The following is an 18,598-nucleotide window of genomic DNA, read 5'->3' on the forward strand; positions in this document are numbered from 1 at the left end:
GAAGTTACTATGCCCGGCAAAGAAATATCCACAATGTGTTGTTGTTGTTGTATAAAATGATCAAATGAGATATGATAGGTTCATTAATGAGCTTTAGTGATGTTAGTAGGTGGATTTTGTTACCTTTGGAACGATCCAGACTCGCTTGTTTTCCCTCGCTTCCAGTCTTTATGCTGAGCTAAGATACCCACCTGTTGGCTGTAGTTTCATATTTAGTGTGCAGACATGAGAGTGGTATCAATCTTCAAATCTAACATCCTGCAAGAAAGCCAGTTGGGCTAAATACTTTTTCCCAAAATCACAATTCCTTTTAAGTGTCAGTTCCTCCCTTTGGAGTTCCGTGTCAACAGTTTTATTGGGACTAATTTAATTTAAGTTCCAATGAATACTGTTGGTCTGTGAATTATCCACAGTAACCAGGTTTTTAAGTGTCATTCTTCACTGTTGTGAGCACAATAAACTCGACTACATCCACCTCTGTTGTATTATGGTGGCAGCAGCATCAAAGACAAGATATCTCAAAACCTCAGTTAATAAATGCAGAATGTATCTGCATGTGGGAACATATGGCTGGGTGATTTGTGTGAACCGACCCTTTAAGCTTGAGTATCTCATTGCCGCTCAATGGAAAGCTGACCTTTAACCTTGTAAACCCGATTTCATATCATCCCGCTTTTACCCTCTGAGAGGCTCTAAGGGCAACGTGGGGTCATGAAACAGGAGAAACTCAGAACGAGACAGAACCACAAGGTGAGGTACGTTTTTTATTTCATTTTGTATTTGACAATAACGACAAGCGAAGAAGAAGGAGGAGGAGGAGGAGGAAGAGGAAGAGGAAGAGGAAGAGGAGGAAGAGGAAGAGGAAGAGGAGGAGGAGGAGGAAGAGGAAGAGAAGAGGAAGAGGAGGAAGAGGAAGAAGAAGAAGAAGAAGAAGAAGAAGAAGAAGAAGAAGAAGAAGAGGAAGAGGAAGAAGAAGAGAGTTGAGGACAGGCCTGGACTGTTTGGACAGATGGTGTGAGGTGGAGGCCTGTAGGGTCCCACTACCTCAGACTTATCCCACAGATACATGTCCTAATCCTGACTAACTCTGCAACAAGCAGCAGGCTTACACGTCTCACCTCGAGAGAGAGGCCCCCTCCCTAACCTAACTCCCTCCCTCGCTGTGAGGATCTGTCTCCTTCACTCTCTTCACACGAACACACACACACACGTAGATAAAGACACCTCATAATAAGGCCAAAGTCAAAAATGTTTTTGATTTAACCTGTCTAATGCTGGATCAGTGCGATTAGTCACAAATAACAAAACATCAATGAAATTATTATTATTATTAGTAGTAGTAGTAATAATAAGTATTAACTTTATTTATATAGCATCTTTCAAAACCCAATTACAACGTTTTTCTTTACAATACAAACAAAACACATTTAAAACTCAAAGAGCATAAAATGAACTAAACACCCAAAACTGAACACACACAATAAAACACAGAGATTACAATCAACCAAAATGTGATAAAAGAATAAATTAAATCACCGAAAAGCAATTTTAAAATCATCAAAGCATTGAAAAATAACATTTAAAAAAACAATCAACTGCCATTTACCCATTTAACTTTGAGGTAAAACACCATCGCAAGAACAGATACAAAGAGGAGTCATATTAGTTTGCATGTCAATTAACCTTTTTCACAGTAGACATTTTGGCTTATCATAGTATAAAAGCACAGGTGTTACTAATAACATTAACCATGGCTCAAGAGTCCCAGTAAACTGTGACAGTGTGACAGTGAGTCAGCATTCACAGGGTCCTGAAACTGAAGCAGCTGAATGGAATTCAATCAGCATTAATTTTAGTATTTATACGTGTGCTGTTTCTGTCTTCTGTGAAACAAGGCAGCATTTATCAACCGTCTGTTTGTCTCTTAAATTTATTTATTTTTTCTTACTTACTTCAGATGTGTAATGTCATATGTCTTTTAAGATACTGGATGCCTACATTTCCCTCTGGATCAATAAAGTATCTATCTATCTATCTATCTATCTGTCTGTCTGTCTGTCTGTCTGTCTATCTATCTATCTATCTATCTATCTATCTATCTATCTATCTATCTATCTATCTATCTATCTATCTATCTATCTATCTGTCTGTCTGTCTGTCTGTCTGTCTGTCTGTCTGTCTGTCTGTCTGTCTGTCTGTCTGTCTGTCTATCTATCTATCTATCTATCTATCTATCTATCTATCTGTCTGTCTGTCTGTCTGTCTGTCTGTCTGTCTGTCTGTCTGTCTGTCTGTCTGTCTGTCTGTCTGTCTGTCTGTCTGTCTATCTATCTATCTATCTATCTATCTATCTATCTATCTATCTATCTATCTATCTATCTATCTATCTATCTATCTATCTATCTATCTATCTATCTATCTATCTATCTATCTATCTGTCTGTCTGTCTGTCTGTCTGTCTGTCTGTCTGTCTGTCTGTCTGTCTGTCTGTCTGTCTGTCTGTCTGTCTGTCTGTCTGTCTCTCAGCTGTATATGTTATCCATTTAAAGTAAGAATTTGTTGTTGTGATAAACAAATAATTGCATCACCCGAAATGTCAAATGATTAGTTCTGACATGTTTGCAGTATTTTGTCTTCCCACTGTGATTTGAAACATTGCTGTAATATGAGCAGCAGGACCCACGGCTCTATGATTTATTTCCCTTCTGATTGAAGTCAGATAATAATTTCAGAAGAAAACAAATGTAGCCTTCTGTGAAGTTTTCATTATGATCAAACACTGTTACATTCATCTCTGCAGTACAATCTGCCTTGTGGAGCATTGTTTATCATTTAACTTCCTTGCCCCCCTCTTCTCCTGGCTGCCACTAATCTCAGTGTTTTCGTAACACAGGCATCTAATCCATCGCTTCAACTGTTAAGATTAAAAAGGTCCATTTTAGTCTGACTTTGCAGTTACAAGATTACGCATTTCATACCTCTTAAGCGATTTACTGTGTTTCTTTTATTGATTTTCATTCCAGACCATGTTACCCGTGACTGTGCTGTTTGTGTTTGTGTCTGTGTGCATTAGGTGTGTTTACCCATGCTGTCAACACGTGAGGGTTTCATTGTGATGGACTTATCAGGCTAGTCATAGGATTAGCGCTGATTCTCCCCCTGAAACTAGTGTCAGATTAACAGATACCCGATGCGTTCATAAACCATCTGTAATGCAGACGTAAACTGTCAGTACCTCTGCTATTAACTCACCCTCTCCAGCCTCAACTGTCTATCCCCACCTCAGATCAATGAACAAACTTAATCATGATCATATCGCTTCAGTGGCAGGTCTGTGAGTGCTGCTGCTGGAGCTTCATTTGGACATTTAGGTGTTTAATCCTTTGAAACAAGCTATATATGTTGGGAAATGATACACTACTGAATGCTTACTTATGTTGATGCACATGCTGCTTCACTTTATGTCATGTTATTTCATTTTATCACGCTGATACCATTTCAATCACAGCACGTTTGGCACATATCCATGAATAAATAAACTTTCATAAATGACAAAATGTTGCTCACAAATCCACTCGCAAACATCTTCTCTAAATAATTTATGTACAGCAACAGTAATGTCGCTGGATGGCTCTAAATCTAGACAGGCGGCTTAAAATGTCCAATCCCACATCAACACTGACACATACAACCAAACATAAAGTATTAGACGACTTTAATCTTAAAAAAAAAACACAGATGAACAGAGGATGGAAATCAGGGGGTGGCAGCAGACAGAGAGGTTAGGGTGGATGAGGAGGAGGAAGAGAGGGATGAACGGATTAAGACAGTCAATACTTTGGCTTCTCTCCCAGACTGAGAGATGACACTAAATCTGTTAAATTATTCCCCCTCTCCCCAACTCCTTCTCTGCTCACACGAAGAGTTGCTTTGATTCTGTTCTCGTCCATCATCCCCTTGCAGGATTAAGATATTTTACTGTAATATTTACTGCAACAAACAGCTCTTTTCCTAAGTACACTTGGCAGAGAAAAAGTCCATATAAAATCCATATATTTACTTTAATTATGAACTTTAGCGAGAGTTTAGTTAGAGGAGGCGTTAACTTGAGGCTGTCGCTCCTCCGCAGTGCAAATGTAGTTCTGTTCAGTGCAGCTACAATATTATTATGCACACATTAATGCGCAGCATTTTAGATTGAATGATTATTTCGGCTTGTGTCATATGTTAATGCATGCGTGTGTACATATTTGCATCACTTGTGTGTATTTGTGTGTAAGTGGTCTAACAGCGTTTATAATTACCATTTCATGTGGAACATAAACATGAAACTACAATACAAATGAAGTGTCCCTTTAAACTATTCCTATTATTGTCTTTGTATTGTAATTGTAATAATTTATTATTACTATTTCCTTTATTTTTACTAAAACTTCTAGGAAAAAAAAAGGTTTTTTAAAGACCAAGATTATTTATATTCCAAGTAATTCTTAGTAAATGGTGCTATGACTTTTCTGATCATTATTATAATATATATTATATAAGCCCATTCAGTGACATTATATTTCAAACTTAACACCTGTATAAAGTAAATACAACATTTAAAGCCTTTGAACACCCACACAGGCAACATTTGTACAGATGTTTGTGATCTCCTGACTTTTCCTGCAGCGAGGTTAGTATTTGTGGTTTTGAGTTTTAAAATAACTATTGGATGAATTGATTGATTGATTTAGTTTTGTTATAATATGCTGTCATTGGTCTTCCTCTGCACACTTCTCTGACTTCACCTGCAAAATCAATAATAGAAACAATCATATAATTCTTAAAATCCATAATCAAATGACCCATTTATTAAAATCCAGGAGGGTTCACTTCCCTCTGACTGTAATTACACGATATAATTACATGATCCTGATTAGCTGACGCCAGTCGCTGTGCAGGTCGTGGGTACATGTTGATTAGTGGCCACACACCTGTGGCTGTGACTGGTGCTGTTTCTGACTGCCGGGCTACAAGGTGACTCCAAAGCCTGCAGTGCCTGTCACCCATTAGGGAGACAGTTTCCATGGCGACATAGCTGAACAGCTCGCTCGTGACCTTTTACAGACATGGTTGTAATTACATTAAATTACACTGCATCTTATAATGTCTGCTTTCATGAGTCATTACCCATGTGACTGCTGTGGCACGAATATCATCCAGTGGGCCTGCTGTGAGGAGCCACATGCAAACACACTTTCACAGCTTGTTCGTGCTCCGACAGCATGAAGATGTGAAATAACCTCATTCAGGACATAATACAAGTTCAGTAGATTTACTAGAAGTAAACTGTTTTATTTCATGTTTTTCCTACAAGATTTGAGTCTGGCCATTATTTCTTCTCACGCACGGTGGATCCTCCTTCAAGTCGGAAGGAAGAGGAGAGGATTTGGATCTTGGGACGTATTGTGTGAGCACAATCATGCACATTGCTGTGGACTGCCTGCATCCTTTTATCGTCACGTATCTCTCTGCTCTACCCACACATGTTCTCTCTCCAGCTCCTCTCTTCCCTCGGCCTTTATGTGATCATGTTGCTTGGTAACTGCAGAAGAATGACGAGAAGAGTAGGATGTGTTCGGGTGCCTCCTGTGTGATGTGATGTGTCTTCACATCAGCTGCAAAGAATACGAGGCATTGTGGCCAAAATCTTACGCAGAGGGAAACTTAGTGTAAAATATTTCAGGCTTGACGATGCAGAAGAAATGATTCTTTCTGAGTGCTACGTGAACGTATAATTACTCTTTGGATTAACGTTGAAAATAGTGTTTTGGTTTAAGATAATGAAGATCTTTCGTCCTTGAGAACATTTGCTATGTCGTTGAGCAAGGCTCTTAATCAGACACATTGTGGCACCTTGATCTGAATAAATGTCACAGGATAATGTAAAGATTAATTATGCAAATTAAGAACCTTTAAGTTTAGCAAAACAAAACTTGATGGCAAAGTGTAAAAAATACGTAGAAAGTGAATTAAATTGTCTTTATGTTTGTGCCCTGAACAGTTTGGTCTAAAGAATCGGTAGTCTCAAAGCGTCACTTTCTGCACTTTCTTCACAATTCATCAATAACAGTGCGCACACTCATTTTGGGGAGTATCATTACAGGAGAGGACTCACTTCTGTGGATTCTACATCACATTTGAGGTGGAGTGGGAGTGAAAGTTCAGAAATAATGCTAGGGTTATGCTTCACTGTACTGTTATGAAGTCATTGTAGCGAAGACTGCCAATACACTGCTTGTAATCTCGCCATAAATCTAAATTTGAGATGTTAAACTGCTTGAGGACAGACTTGCTCATTGCTCACACACTGGGCTGCGGGACAGGACATTAAATCATTGATTGATGATTAATTAACGAAGCATATGGAGGCTGAATGATTGAATAGATCAATTAAAGTTCACACATACAGTATCTCCCTCATCCAAGCAGCCGCAACATCTGGGGGAAGTAAAAATATGCACGCCAAATAAACATGTGCTATATTTAGTGAACACAGCAATCAGTCTCAATTAAAAAACACTGACTTGGTTTATCAGCCTCTTTATCTACATATAAACCAACTGCAGAGACTTCCTCACTGAGGCAGCAACTCATATCTGACTCATTATAGCATCTTTAGAAAAAAGGTCATGGCACGGTTGCTAATGACAACCCGCGAGACTGCTGCTCTACTGAAACCACAATGTGTGTGTGTGGGTGTGTGTGTGTGTGTGTGTGTGTGTGTGTGTGTGTGTGTGTGTGTGTGTGTGTGTGTGTGTGTGTTTCTCTGCCTCATTTGTAGGGATCAGTCGCCCCCTGCTGTTTCTCACATTTTTGACTTCTGAATATATGTTGCCATGCCAACCGGAGAGGTGCATTTCCTCTTTGTTGTTTGTTTTTTTCATAATAAAGTAACACGAACACAAAAGTTGGTGGTTACAACGAAGGACTTTGCAGATATCCTGACAAAGGGTTTTGACATGCATAGACAGTGGCTCAATGACATTATCTTTAACTCATTAGATTAATGAAAGGTTGCCAACAATGTTTTAAGATTTCCTCTCTTTGCAGAAATATCTGTGATATCTTATGAATGTCTGAAATACAAAATAAATGGGAAAATGGACACCTATACATCTGGGACCCATTTCAGAAAAACGTCGACTGCACCGACTGACGGTAAAATTGTTTCCTTTCAGATCAAGTTTTAGCTATTTTTATATGTTTACGTCTGTATATATGCATACATGTACGTATGTTAACAGGGTGTGTGTATGTATTTACATGTATATATTTGTATGTGTATAATACATATGTATATATCATTATTATTATTGTTATTTTGGTGTATTTTTATTTTAACATATCTTTTACAATTCTTATTGTATTTGTAACTGCTGTTTCTGTGTTTTTGCTCTTTATTTTTTTTATTTCATTCTATTTTTTTATTTATCTTTTTTTTTTGTGTGAATATTCAATAAAGCACATTGAACTGGAAATCTTGAATTTCCAAGATTGCAGCAGTAACAATGTTATTCTTCTTGCTACCTGGTTCCACAGCCCCAAACTATATTAAATTCCCTAAACTATATTAAATTCCCCACTAAAAGCCTCGGCAAAAAAGCCAACCAATGAACCCCAAAATGATTTTACAGAGACACAATGTTCCTTCATCCTTTAAACATTTCACACAGAGGCGAGAAGTTACTGGGGTAATGGTTTATCTTCTGTGGTCTGGAAAGAGAAAAGTGCAGTCTGTGACCTTAAATTGTATCAGATTGTGTCCTGCATTGATTGAGTTTGTCTACTATCGTTATTGTCTAATGCACTAATAACAACAATTATTTAGTCTATTTCACTGAAATAAAGAGTTGTGTGCAGAGGTAATGCAAGCCGTCTTAGAAACTCATTTGTGCCTACCTCAATAAACATTTTAAAGAGTGTTGCTTGAGGCTGTATGGGTTGTACAACAGATTGACGATTTGTTGAGTTGCTGTGCAATATGTTGCTTGCTCTTATCACAGGTTTTTTTTAATATGTGCAATATGTGGTTGTGACGTGCTTTTTACTGATGTGTTACTACTTTGGAGGCAGCTATACGATAGGAGGTGATGTGTGCAGTGTGCAGCCGGAAACACAAGCATAGAATTACATCAACGGTTGGTCACCTGTGCATTCATATAAATTAATCCCATGTTTTTAGGCAACCAACAAAAAATGTGTGTGTGGGTTGACAATTCCAGATATCAAAATGTGCACAAGCAATAAAAACTGTGAGGTATATATATATATATATATATATATATATATATATATATATATAACCATATGGCAGCACCACAGCGGCCCACTAGATGACGCTTTGAGACCCACCACTGGGCTGTGGCCCAATACCTGCCAGAGAGTGGGCTGTACCTCGCGGTATACATACCAGCATATAGTACAGTGGATTCAAAGGTAAATCAACACACCATCTTAATATTCTCCCAAAATCTCTGGAGTTTTGGACAACCCAAAATAACATGTGTATGATGCCCAATCATTTCACAGCCTCTCCAGCATAATGGTGAGGATCATCCAATAAACCCAGACAGCACTTTGGGGGTCCTAAAATATATATATATATATTTTAAAATGAACTTTCCTGTCAAACTCATAGGGCTATTTGTGATTTTACGGGTACTTAAGTGACTTTCCTTCCAATCTTCATCCTCTATCATCACGTTGGCTTCCAACTCCCATTTTTCTAGAGGTATCTCCTAAATCATCTAATTGTAACGTTTTGTAAAAAAACAGTACATTTAATTGTTATATGATTGAAGAAATCCTGGTGGATCTAATAACAGCCACAGAAAGAGTCGTAGTTGTTTTTCCAGTAGTGTTTTATTCATACAGTAAGGGTGCTCATACATAATATTTTTTTTTCTCTATAAAATATATTACCTTTCAGTTCCTGAAAGCAAAACTAGATATAAATCATCAAGTTTCATCTGATAAGAAGCAACTCATTTTCAAGTGTCAACCAAGGCAATCAACTGTATCAGCAGTCAAAAATGCATTGCAGATTTAAGAAATCACATTCTAATAAAGACTTTTTTTTTAATTTTCCGTCTAAGCCACAATGCTCCAACACTCGGCCAACTTTCCACAGACACAAAAGACAATGATCATTTGGGTTTTTCTAAAGTAGCAAATACTGTTAAAATACTAAAGCCACAAAAAAGAGTTTTCATGTGAGAAGAAATCAAAGACAGAAACGCAGTCATTGTGAAGAGAGAGGAGCGTGACATCAAGAAAAGTGAGGGATTCAACAGAAGCAAGTGACGGATGCTTTATGATGTCTGTCATACGTGTTCTCTCTGGCTCTCCCCTCCTCGTGTGTTTTTCTTTGTTTCCTCGTTGGACTAAATGCTCCACAGCTGTCATGACAACGCTGGCAGGTGATTCTCCCGGGCATCACAACAGCTCGCTGTGACCAGAGGCGGAGTCGAGGCTGTCTGTAAAAGTAGAAGAGGACAAGAACCTGATCATTGGCATTGACTATATCACTGAAGTTGATCAATACAAGAACATATTCACAACTTGTAGAAATATACAGCAAAGTATCTGCAGAATCTGTCAGTTCTTCTTCTATTTAACCTTTTTATAGATATGTAAATCATATTCCATAATACTAACACATACTGTGGTGTTTTAATTACCACTTGACTCACACTCTGTAACATATGCTACCCACACACACACACACACACACACACACACACACACACACACACACACACACACACACACACACACACACACACAACACAAACACACACACACACACACACACACACACACGCACAAACATAAATAAAAACAGAGAGACGTGTACCAGACAAGTCCAGTGACTTATTTCTGTTTTGGGGTAGTCTAGGTTTTTTCACAGGGGGTTTGCGATTTGGGGGCTTCTCAACGTTATTAGGGCTTTCCCTGTCAGTGCCTGAGTTCAGTGAGAACAAAAAACACAAATGAACAGTTAGATGCAGACACTTTACACACAAATAAACATGAACTTCCAACACAAATATAACACTGTGTAGCAACCTGTGAGGTAAACAATAAGAGAATATACTGTGATGGAGAAAAGACTCATTGTACCTGTGTCACAAGACATGGCCTTTCTGTTTCTCTGTGGTTTCACTGGTGCCTGAGGTCTCAATCCTTCTTCACCTGAACAGGTAGGAAACACAAGATATTTAGGTTTAAAGTCAGGAATATACATGTTATATATGTATTACTTAAACCTATTACAAACCTATATTACAAATACTATTTATTTGTAAGTGAATACATTTAGTCAAAGATCTGTGTTTACGATTACATTTAGATACATTGACACATGTCTGAAAAGAATGGGCTGTGTCCATTTTATGTTTTTTATTGAGTTTTATTAGAAGATTTAAGGTCTGGTTTATAATGATGTCACTCTATCAGCAGCACTCACTTTAACACGTCATTTGTCTCTAAATGCTCTTGTATAGTTTTCTATTTTTATTCTATTCCTATTTCACTTTATGAACCTCCTACTATTTATTTCTGATACTTTCTATACTTATCTGTATCGATTTCTGTCTTAGTGCCGGGGATCAATAAAGTTGTATCTTATCTTATTATAAAAGACCTAAGTTGTGTTATACGATGGGACTGTTTGTAGAGCTTGCAAGAGGAGACAAACTTTTTTGTTTGTAACGGCTGTAATTTGTTTAAAGGAATATTTCAACTGAAATATGCTTATTCACTTTCTTGTTGAGATCAATACCACTTTCATGTCTAGGATAAAGACTAGAAACAGAGGGAACAGCTAGCCTGGCTCTGTCTGAAGGTATCAAGATCCTCTTGCCAGCACGTCTTACTAACACACAACACGTTGCAGTTTTATGGGCTGTTATGTGCCAGATCATTTCTTGTGTGGAAGCAGTGACTTTGTGGAGTCCAGGAAGTGACTGTGCCAGGCCAAGTACAACACACAACTGCTGTCAAGCCACAACTTGCCGTTTCCCCTTCTGCTACTGCAGTAGCTTAATAAGTAACCGACAGATATCAGAGTGGAATCTTATTCCTTTGATGTTTTCTACAGGTTGAGCTGTTTATTTGTACCAAGTTTGAACAAATGACAAAAGTAAACCATTTACTGTGATAACATTTGTTTTCTCATAGTGAAAATGTGAACACAACAGAGCTATTTAAGTCACACATATGTTAACACCACTTTATGTCTGTTTGTATTTTCAGTGGAGCTACCTTGACTTGCAGCTCTGTCTGGTAATCCGTGCAGAGGCTTGTTAACAGGCGGTGGCACAGGAGGAGGAGGAGGTAAATTCCTCTCATTGGCTGATTCTTTTGGAAAAGTCACATACGAGGACATCTTTGGCTGTTTTTCGGAGCAGGACAGAAAGCGTGAACAAATCAAAAGGTCATAGACAATCACTACAACTGGCTAAGTTGTTCTAGATTTACAGTAACCACTGATGGACTTATTGTTATTGTACACAAACCAAACCACGCATGGCTATAAATTGCACACCTTTTCTGGAATCGGCGGTGGGTGACCCTCCGAGTCTCTTCTTTTTTCTCTCTCTTTCTTTTCCATCTTTCCAGGATCCTTCTCTAAGTCTCCTTCCTCCTCTGTACCTACAAATCCAAAGAAGTCACTGTCACCTACATTGTGGTTTGTTTACACACAGAGGGAACGATTGCAGCCTGAACCTCTTTGCAAAAGCTAAAAGCTCCTTTCTAACCTGCAGCACATAAACTCTGCTGACAGTGACGTACCTGGCAAAGCGTCTGAGCTCTCGAGCCGATGTCTCTGCCTCAGTTTGGACAGGTTGGGTTTGCTGCTTTGCGGCGGAGGATCAGGTTTATTTGCACATGGAGCAGCTCGACCTCCTCCTCCGCTGCTCCTCCACCCCTCTGTGAAAACTCCACCTGTGTCGGGAGACATTTGTCGGTCTCCTTGCAACTCCTGCTGATGCCAATCTGGAGATGCTGCCTCTACGCTTTTCAGAGAATCCGTTTCCTGTTTTGGCGAAGGCGTCCTGTCCGACGGGTACGGAGGCAGTGGCCTCTGAGCCAAATGAAGCACCTGCATTTGTCTCTCTGTCTTCCTGCTTCCATGTCTGCCCTCAGTCCACTGGTTATCCACCTGTATATCTGTCGGCCTATTTTCCGACCACGATCTGTCTATCTGTCTGCCGCCCATCCACTGTCTTTCTATCTTTCTGTCAATCTGCCGCTGGGTGTGTCTGTCAACAGTCCACTGTCTGTCCATGTGTCTCTCCGGGTGTCTACTCTCAGTCCAGTACCTGTCTGTTTGTCTGTCTGTTGTCCTCGGCTCTCCAAGAGTTCTTTCTTGCAGCCTGCTATCAAACCGCTGTCTTTCTACATGTTTCTCAGAATGTTGGTCACCTTGCCTCCCTTCCATCCACGGCTTGTCTGCCTGCACCGCATCTGTTGTCCTATGTTTGTTGTCCACCCAGTACTTGTCTGTCTCTAGCGGATGTTCAAACACAGCATCCACTTCGGGTTTCTGTCAAAACATAACAAGAAGAGACAAAAGAAAAGATCGTACCCGAGGCAAACTACCAATAAAATGAATGCTTGTGGCGGGCCACGCTGACTGTACCTCTCTGGGAGAATAAAAGGGGTGTTTGCTTCCTCCCACGCTTGGGTGAGGGATGCCCGGCACTGGTGGCGGACTCAAAACGAGAGTATTTTTCCCCTGATGATCATTTATTTTCCCATCAGCCCCTTCACCGGGAGATCCAGCTCTGGCGGCGGACCTCGGAGGCTGAAGGAGTGTGTATACATTCTCTGTAGCTGTCCTAACAGTTGGAAGACACTGAAGATGTTAGCCTGCATGAACAATTTGCCGCTGATATTTTCACAGTTTTAAAACACAGAATTAAGACTAAAATGTAACAAGCTTTGAGAACAATAATTAGGAAGTGTCCTTTTTCTAGCAGAAATCAGCTATCTTGCTATCCTAATCTGTATTTGACATGCAGCTGGTCATCTCTAATCCCTTGGCTGACTGTTGGATCATGAATCGGAGACACCGGCTGTCATCTACATCTGTGTACACACGCTGGTATCAGCATGCCGGCACTCTCGGCAGCTATCAGCCATTTCTTGTATAAACAGAAAAATGAAGGAGATTTAGAATGATATTTGGCGAAGCATTTAGGAAGTTTATTGCTGCTGACTGATCAATATGAAGCTGTACAGCAGAATATGTGAGGAATATGTGTAAGCCCTATGTATTGTTATCTAGTGCATCCTGTAGGCATTGTGTTGTGTTTTCAAGGCCTTACCTATACATTTACCTTCTATATGGAGTATGCGCATGTTTTGTGTTTGTGCATACACGAACCCTGTGGGTGCTGTAGCAACCAAGTGACACCCATCTCCATAAACCTCCGGTTCAGACTCCGGCCCCTGATTGGACAAAGTTTGGTTGCGGTTCTTACGGAAACCGAATATGGCCAGCATGTTTCTCCTCTTCTTCCTCCTCAGCGAGTGAGCTTTGTGCAGAGAGGAGAGCTGACTGAAAGAGGTGAGAGAGGTTTCATGTCACACACGCTGTCCAGTCGTCTCTAATAGGATGTCTCTGAAGTCATCACAGCTTTTTGTCCGCTTTGCTTCTGATACATGGACAATTTGAGCATCTCTTACTACACAATGATTTATTTAAAGTGCACTTTTTTATATCATGATTGCAATCACATTACAGTAAAAGCACTGATTGAACCTGATGATCAGAAAGTGTGGAAGGGGGCAACGAAACTGTGGCAGCTGTTCCTGCATTCAGCTCTACTAAAATAAAGGCTTAGCAAACTGCTGCAGCTCTACATTAAAAGTGCCACATTGGTGGTTCTGCATGTTTTCGCAGTCATTCGAAATTGTGTTTAATTTGCATGATCGCTGGAGGACTAAACGTACATTTCCAAAGCAGACCGATCACAAATTTAACAAAATCACCAGCTGCAAACAACAAACAACTGACATCATCCTTTGAGCTGCATGAAAAAAACACCTCTCCTTCCTGAATCTCAGTCCGCTTTGATCAACAACATGCTAACCAATCACGTCTTGTTAGCCAACCCCAAATGCCCCAAACAGCCAGCTCCAGCTCCTCTTATCATCAAAGAGTGACCACATTTATGCTATGATTGAGCAAAGATGATGAACAGCAGATTAAATTGCCTCTGAATGTACGAACTGCCTGCAGGGTGTGCCAAACAAGCTGAACCTCGCCATGAGAGTACTTCAAAAGACAGACAACACACTGGTCAGAGAAACACAACATTCTTGAATGATGAGCAAAAACAACTTAAACATAAGCCAATTAAAATAAAGCCTCAGTAAAGAAACTGTCAGAACCCAGCAGGGCTGTTTGATTGCAGATGTAATAACAAGAATCATGGCATTGAATTAAGATTTAATATAGAAATGGCAGATATGTAGCAATCAATGTTCGCTCATGTCACGTTTAATCACTTTTTCTTTCTTATGAAGATATCACACTTTAAGGAATACATAATTACTTGAAATCTAAATAGCCTGATGTAGTAGATGTGGTATTCATTGAGTTAGTAAATGAGAGAAAGTAGAGACTAATTATTTTTTCTTTAAACCAGTTTGTTGGAATGCATCAACCAAGGTTATATCTCTGTTACATTTCAAATGAAGCTACACTTTTCCTCGTCACCTGCTTAAACTGCGGTGTAATTTGTCTGTTCATGTTGTATTTCTTGCTGTGTGCCTTTCTTGGTTCGCTACTGAGATAGTTTCCCTCCTTTTGTAACTCACTCACATTAAGTACTATTATATTGATGGATGAAACAACCTCTCATTGGCTGTAATTTCCCTAAACGGCCTTTTGGTAAAGATTTGAATTCAGTACACTGCTGACTTTTTCCCAAAGCACAGCAAACAAATTACAGTGATTTCAACCACAGATGGAATTTATTTCAATACACTATGATAAGTGAAGGTCTTCTTCTTCGTGTGTTTACTGTAAAAGGTTGCTGTTCAGCAGCTAACTCTCTTGAACAAAAACATTCTCAAAGCAGTTTCTGCTCACAGTTGCATTACCATGTGACACTAACTTAAGACTATGATGGATATAACTACTGTATCTTAAGCAAGTTTGAAGACTCTGTAAATTGCTTTAAAAAAATAAAAGGAATTTAATTACTTTAAATCAGGGGCAGCCGACGCGGTGCCCGCGGGCGACAAGACTAAGTAAGTCGCTCGCAGAGCATGTTCTAAAAATAGCACTAGTCACCATGGAGCTCCGTTCTCATTCATACAAAACTGTCAATACAGATATTTACAAAAATATCAGAGATGTGATAACTCTGACTTTCACATGTTGAAATAGATTGAGAACATACATAAATAATGCTGCATGTTTAAATATATCTGTGTTTCCTACCATAAATCATTGTTAATAATTATTGTGAAGAATAATTAACATTAACATGTGATCCGACAGTCTCTTCACACATGAATATTTATTATGATTATTATTACTAATGATAATATTATTATTAAAGGTGAAACGTGCAACTGTGTTATTCAGGAAGTGTGTATCAAACAAGTAGCCCTTCGTATTATTCAGTACCCTTGAAGTAGCTCTCAGCATCAAAAAGATTGGAGACCCCTGCTTTAAATGTAGGAACTCAAACTAAAAACTTGGGATATGCTTTGTGAGACGGCAGTAATTTAGAGTCAATTGTAGTAAAACATGTACATTGATGGGGTGTTCTGTAGGAAAAGATAGGTAGTAAAGAAACTCTTACCTGTCAGGGAGCACTCTTTTAGTGTAGAAATCTGGGAGCCCGTCATCAAGAGGGCTTATTCCTCCATTTTCACTGGAATGCTGCGCAGGTACACACGCACACACACGTACACACACACGTACACACACGCACACACACACGCACACTTTTTAGAGAGGTCAATTTACTTGCACTGGGCTTTATTTGTAAATGTTCTGTATGCAATAAAACAAATGGATTACACTGGCTTCAGTGAGATGACATAATCAAATTCCAGCCATCCACTTTGTATAGATTACCTCTGACAAAGACATGACTCACTGCCAGCAGGCATGGACATTAGACAATGGGGGAATTATGCACAGACAGACAGACAGATAGACAGACATATATACAGACAGACAGATAGAAATATAGACAGACAGATAGACAGATATACAGATAGACAGACATATATACAGACAGATAGAAATATATACAGACAGATATACAGATAGATAGATATACAGATGGACAGACAGATAGATTCGCATTACTTTACATGTCAAAAGGTGCTGAGATCAAACCCGCCTTACAGTATCAGCAGGGATGTGCCCTCCTTTGTGCCTCCGCGGAGGCCTCGGCCGAACCCGCGTCACATGATGGAGAGGCAGACCCTGTGTAGGCAGCTCAGACAGGCCCTCCCAGGATGCAGAACGGGATAGCGGCGAGGAGTATGATGGCACGGAGGGGGGTGGAGAGGAGCTGGAGTCGTCACACAGACCTGGTAGCAGGTGAAAATATAATAGAAGATGTCAGGGCAAGAAACTGAAAAGGCACAGTCGAGGAGACGAGGTGGGAATTACAGGGAGACATCGTTTCTGCTTTAAAGTCAAGACAATTTAAAACAAGTAACTGCTCTGAGATTTATTGACTCATACTTGGCTCAGGCCAGATTAAAACAGCCATTAACAGACTACTCAGATGGAGAGACGGGGAAGGAAAAAGTCAACAGAAAAAACACTAATGGAGCCCTGAAAGAGACGGGATGGGGTCAGAGCTGGACAGGAAAGAGGATATACAGCCGTACTCACTCAGCCTGGTGGAGACAGGTCGTATTCGTCTTGTTCTCGAGCTGCGCTTCTTAATAGCTATTGTGTCCTGGAATAAAAAAAGAAAAAAACGATACTGAGATGCCAAGGGGTAGTATTAAAGTGAGGCACACAAGCAGAAACGAGTAAACATGTCAAGTAGCACAAATAATACAAGATCTCCTTCAGGGCGTCAGTGGAGTTTTGTCACATCAAGTCAATTTTATAAACAAAACATGAAGCAGAGTGCTGTACAAATGAAACACGTAAAAACAGTCAGACACAAATACCAAACACACACTGGGATATAAAAAGATGACTGAATAAAGACAAAAACATTACAAACAGTCGATGCCATAAATAACTTGATCTAAGGGGTTCCAGGAAAAGCTTGATTATAGAAAATCTTTTCAGCAGAAGAAAACTGGATCCAACTACAGAAATGATTTTTCATAAAAGATTAAGTCAGTATGAAAGCTTGCATAAATACTTTTGGCGAAAGGATTAACCATAGCAGATAGCTGTTTGAGTTGTTTTAGCCGTGCTAGTGGCAGGACTCACTCGGTCCACCACCTTGGTCCAATATCACTGCAATTTTGCATGGATTGCTGTGAAAATGTGTACAGGTATTCATGGTGCCGAGGAAATTAATCTTATTGAATTTGGTGGTCCCCTGACTTGTCCTGTAGCACCACCATTAGTGCTCACATTTGTGCGTTTTAGTGAAATATCTCAGCAACAGTTGGATAAATTGCCATGACATTTGGTACAGACTTACATGTCCCCCTCAGGATAAATTGTAATAACTTTGATGATCCTCTTGTTATAGCTAGAGAAAGTTACCTGCCATTATCATGAACCATGTCCTGAAGACAGTCCCCTAAGGGTCTTTGAGTTATACTTAATGTTTGGTTTTACAGTGAGATACAACAGAGTGTCGTCCACTTAACATTGAAAGTAAATATATGCCTTTAAATTGAAAGAATACACATGCAAACAGGGAAAAATGATGGGGCCTAACATGGATCCTTGAGGTACTCCACAGGAGATTTAAGCTAATAGTCAATGAATAGTAAAATAGTACTGCAATTAACAAAGCTACTGTAATAGCAGGTCATTTAAGACCATCATCCAGGATCCACTTTAAAACTAAATAAAAACATATATTGTTAACATAGCGAGGTTAACATAGCGAGGCTGCCACAACAGTTTCATGTTTCTGATAAACTACTCTGATATTTTTAGCTTTATGAATAACAATGAAAAAGTGTCTTGGGTTTATGGCAGATTCTTGAGACAATGTCAGAGAATCACTCCTGCAGTTTTATCATATATCTGGTAAACATTGAGCTACTTAATGATAAAGATTAGTTCAGCAAGTAGAACATAAAGGGAAACAAAGGAAACCGTAAACTAATTTGAAATGGAAGTGTGTAAAACCAGTGTAATAACAAAGGAAGGGATTGGGACAGTTTGGACAGAGAGAACAGGACTAACCAAAACAATATATACTACTGTAATGTTACTTATACACACCTTTTACTATACCTTCTATTGTAATTCTGATTCTATTCTGAGTTTGATTTAATGCCAGTCAGGCGTACAGCGTAGGCATTATAGGCCTTCAATCAAGCCTATCAGTAAAAGCATCTAAAGGCCAAAACACAATTGAATTGA

The 18,598-nt window shown here is 39.3% G+C and overlaps 1 protein-coding gene across 3 annotated transcripts in view; it reads right to left on the reverse strand.

Moving 5' to 3' along the window:
• Positions 1-8,894: 8,894 nt before the first annotated feature.
• The window catches only part of LOC115007500 (capping protein, Arp2/3 and myosin-I linker protein 3-like), a 28,270-nt gene continuing 18,566 nt past the window's right edge, over positions 8,895-18,598 (reverse strand). For 2 of the 3 annotated variants that reach the window (XM_029430405.1, XM_029430404.1), the window contains exons 30-40: positions 16,925-16,991; positions 16,427-16,614; positions 15,873-15,952; positions 13,439-13,612; positions 12,692-12,890; positions 11,842-12,595; positions 11,594-11,700; positions 11,311-11,440; positions 10,168-10,239; positions 9,902-10,009; positions 8,895-9,521 (exon numbers count right to left, since the gene is read on the reverse strand). In XM_029430405.1, the coding sequence (XP_029286265.1) occupies positions 9,481-9,521; positions 9,902-10,009; positions 10,168-10,239; positions 11,311-11,440; positions 11,594-11,700; positions 11,842-12,595; positions 12,692-12,890; positions 13,439-13,612; positions 15,873-15,952; positions 16,427-16,614; positions 16,925-16,991 (1,920 nt within the window). In that variant the 3' untranslated portion in view covers positions 8,895-9,480. The remainder of the gene's footprint in view (positions 9,522-9,901; positions 10,010-10,167; positions 10,240-11,310; positions 11,441-11,593; positions 11,701-11,841; positions 12,596-12,691; positions 12,891-13,438; positions 13,613-15,872; positions 15,953-16,426; positions 16,615-16,924; positions 16,992-18,598) is intronic. The other variant, XM_029430406.1, reaches the window with a different exon arrangement.

The sequence above is a fragment of the Cottoperca gobio genome, chromosome 4 (assembly GCF_900634415.1).
Source record: "Cottoperca gobio chromosome 4, fCotGob3.1, whole genome shotgun sequence".
Taxonomy (NCBI): Eukaryota; Metazoa; Chordata; class Actinopteri; order Perciformes; family Bovichtidae; genus Cottoperca; species Cottoperca gobio.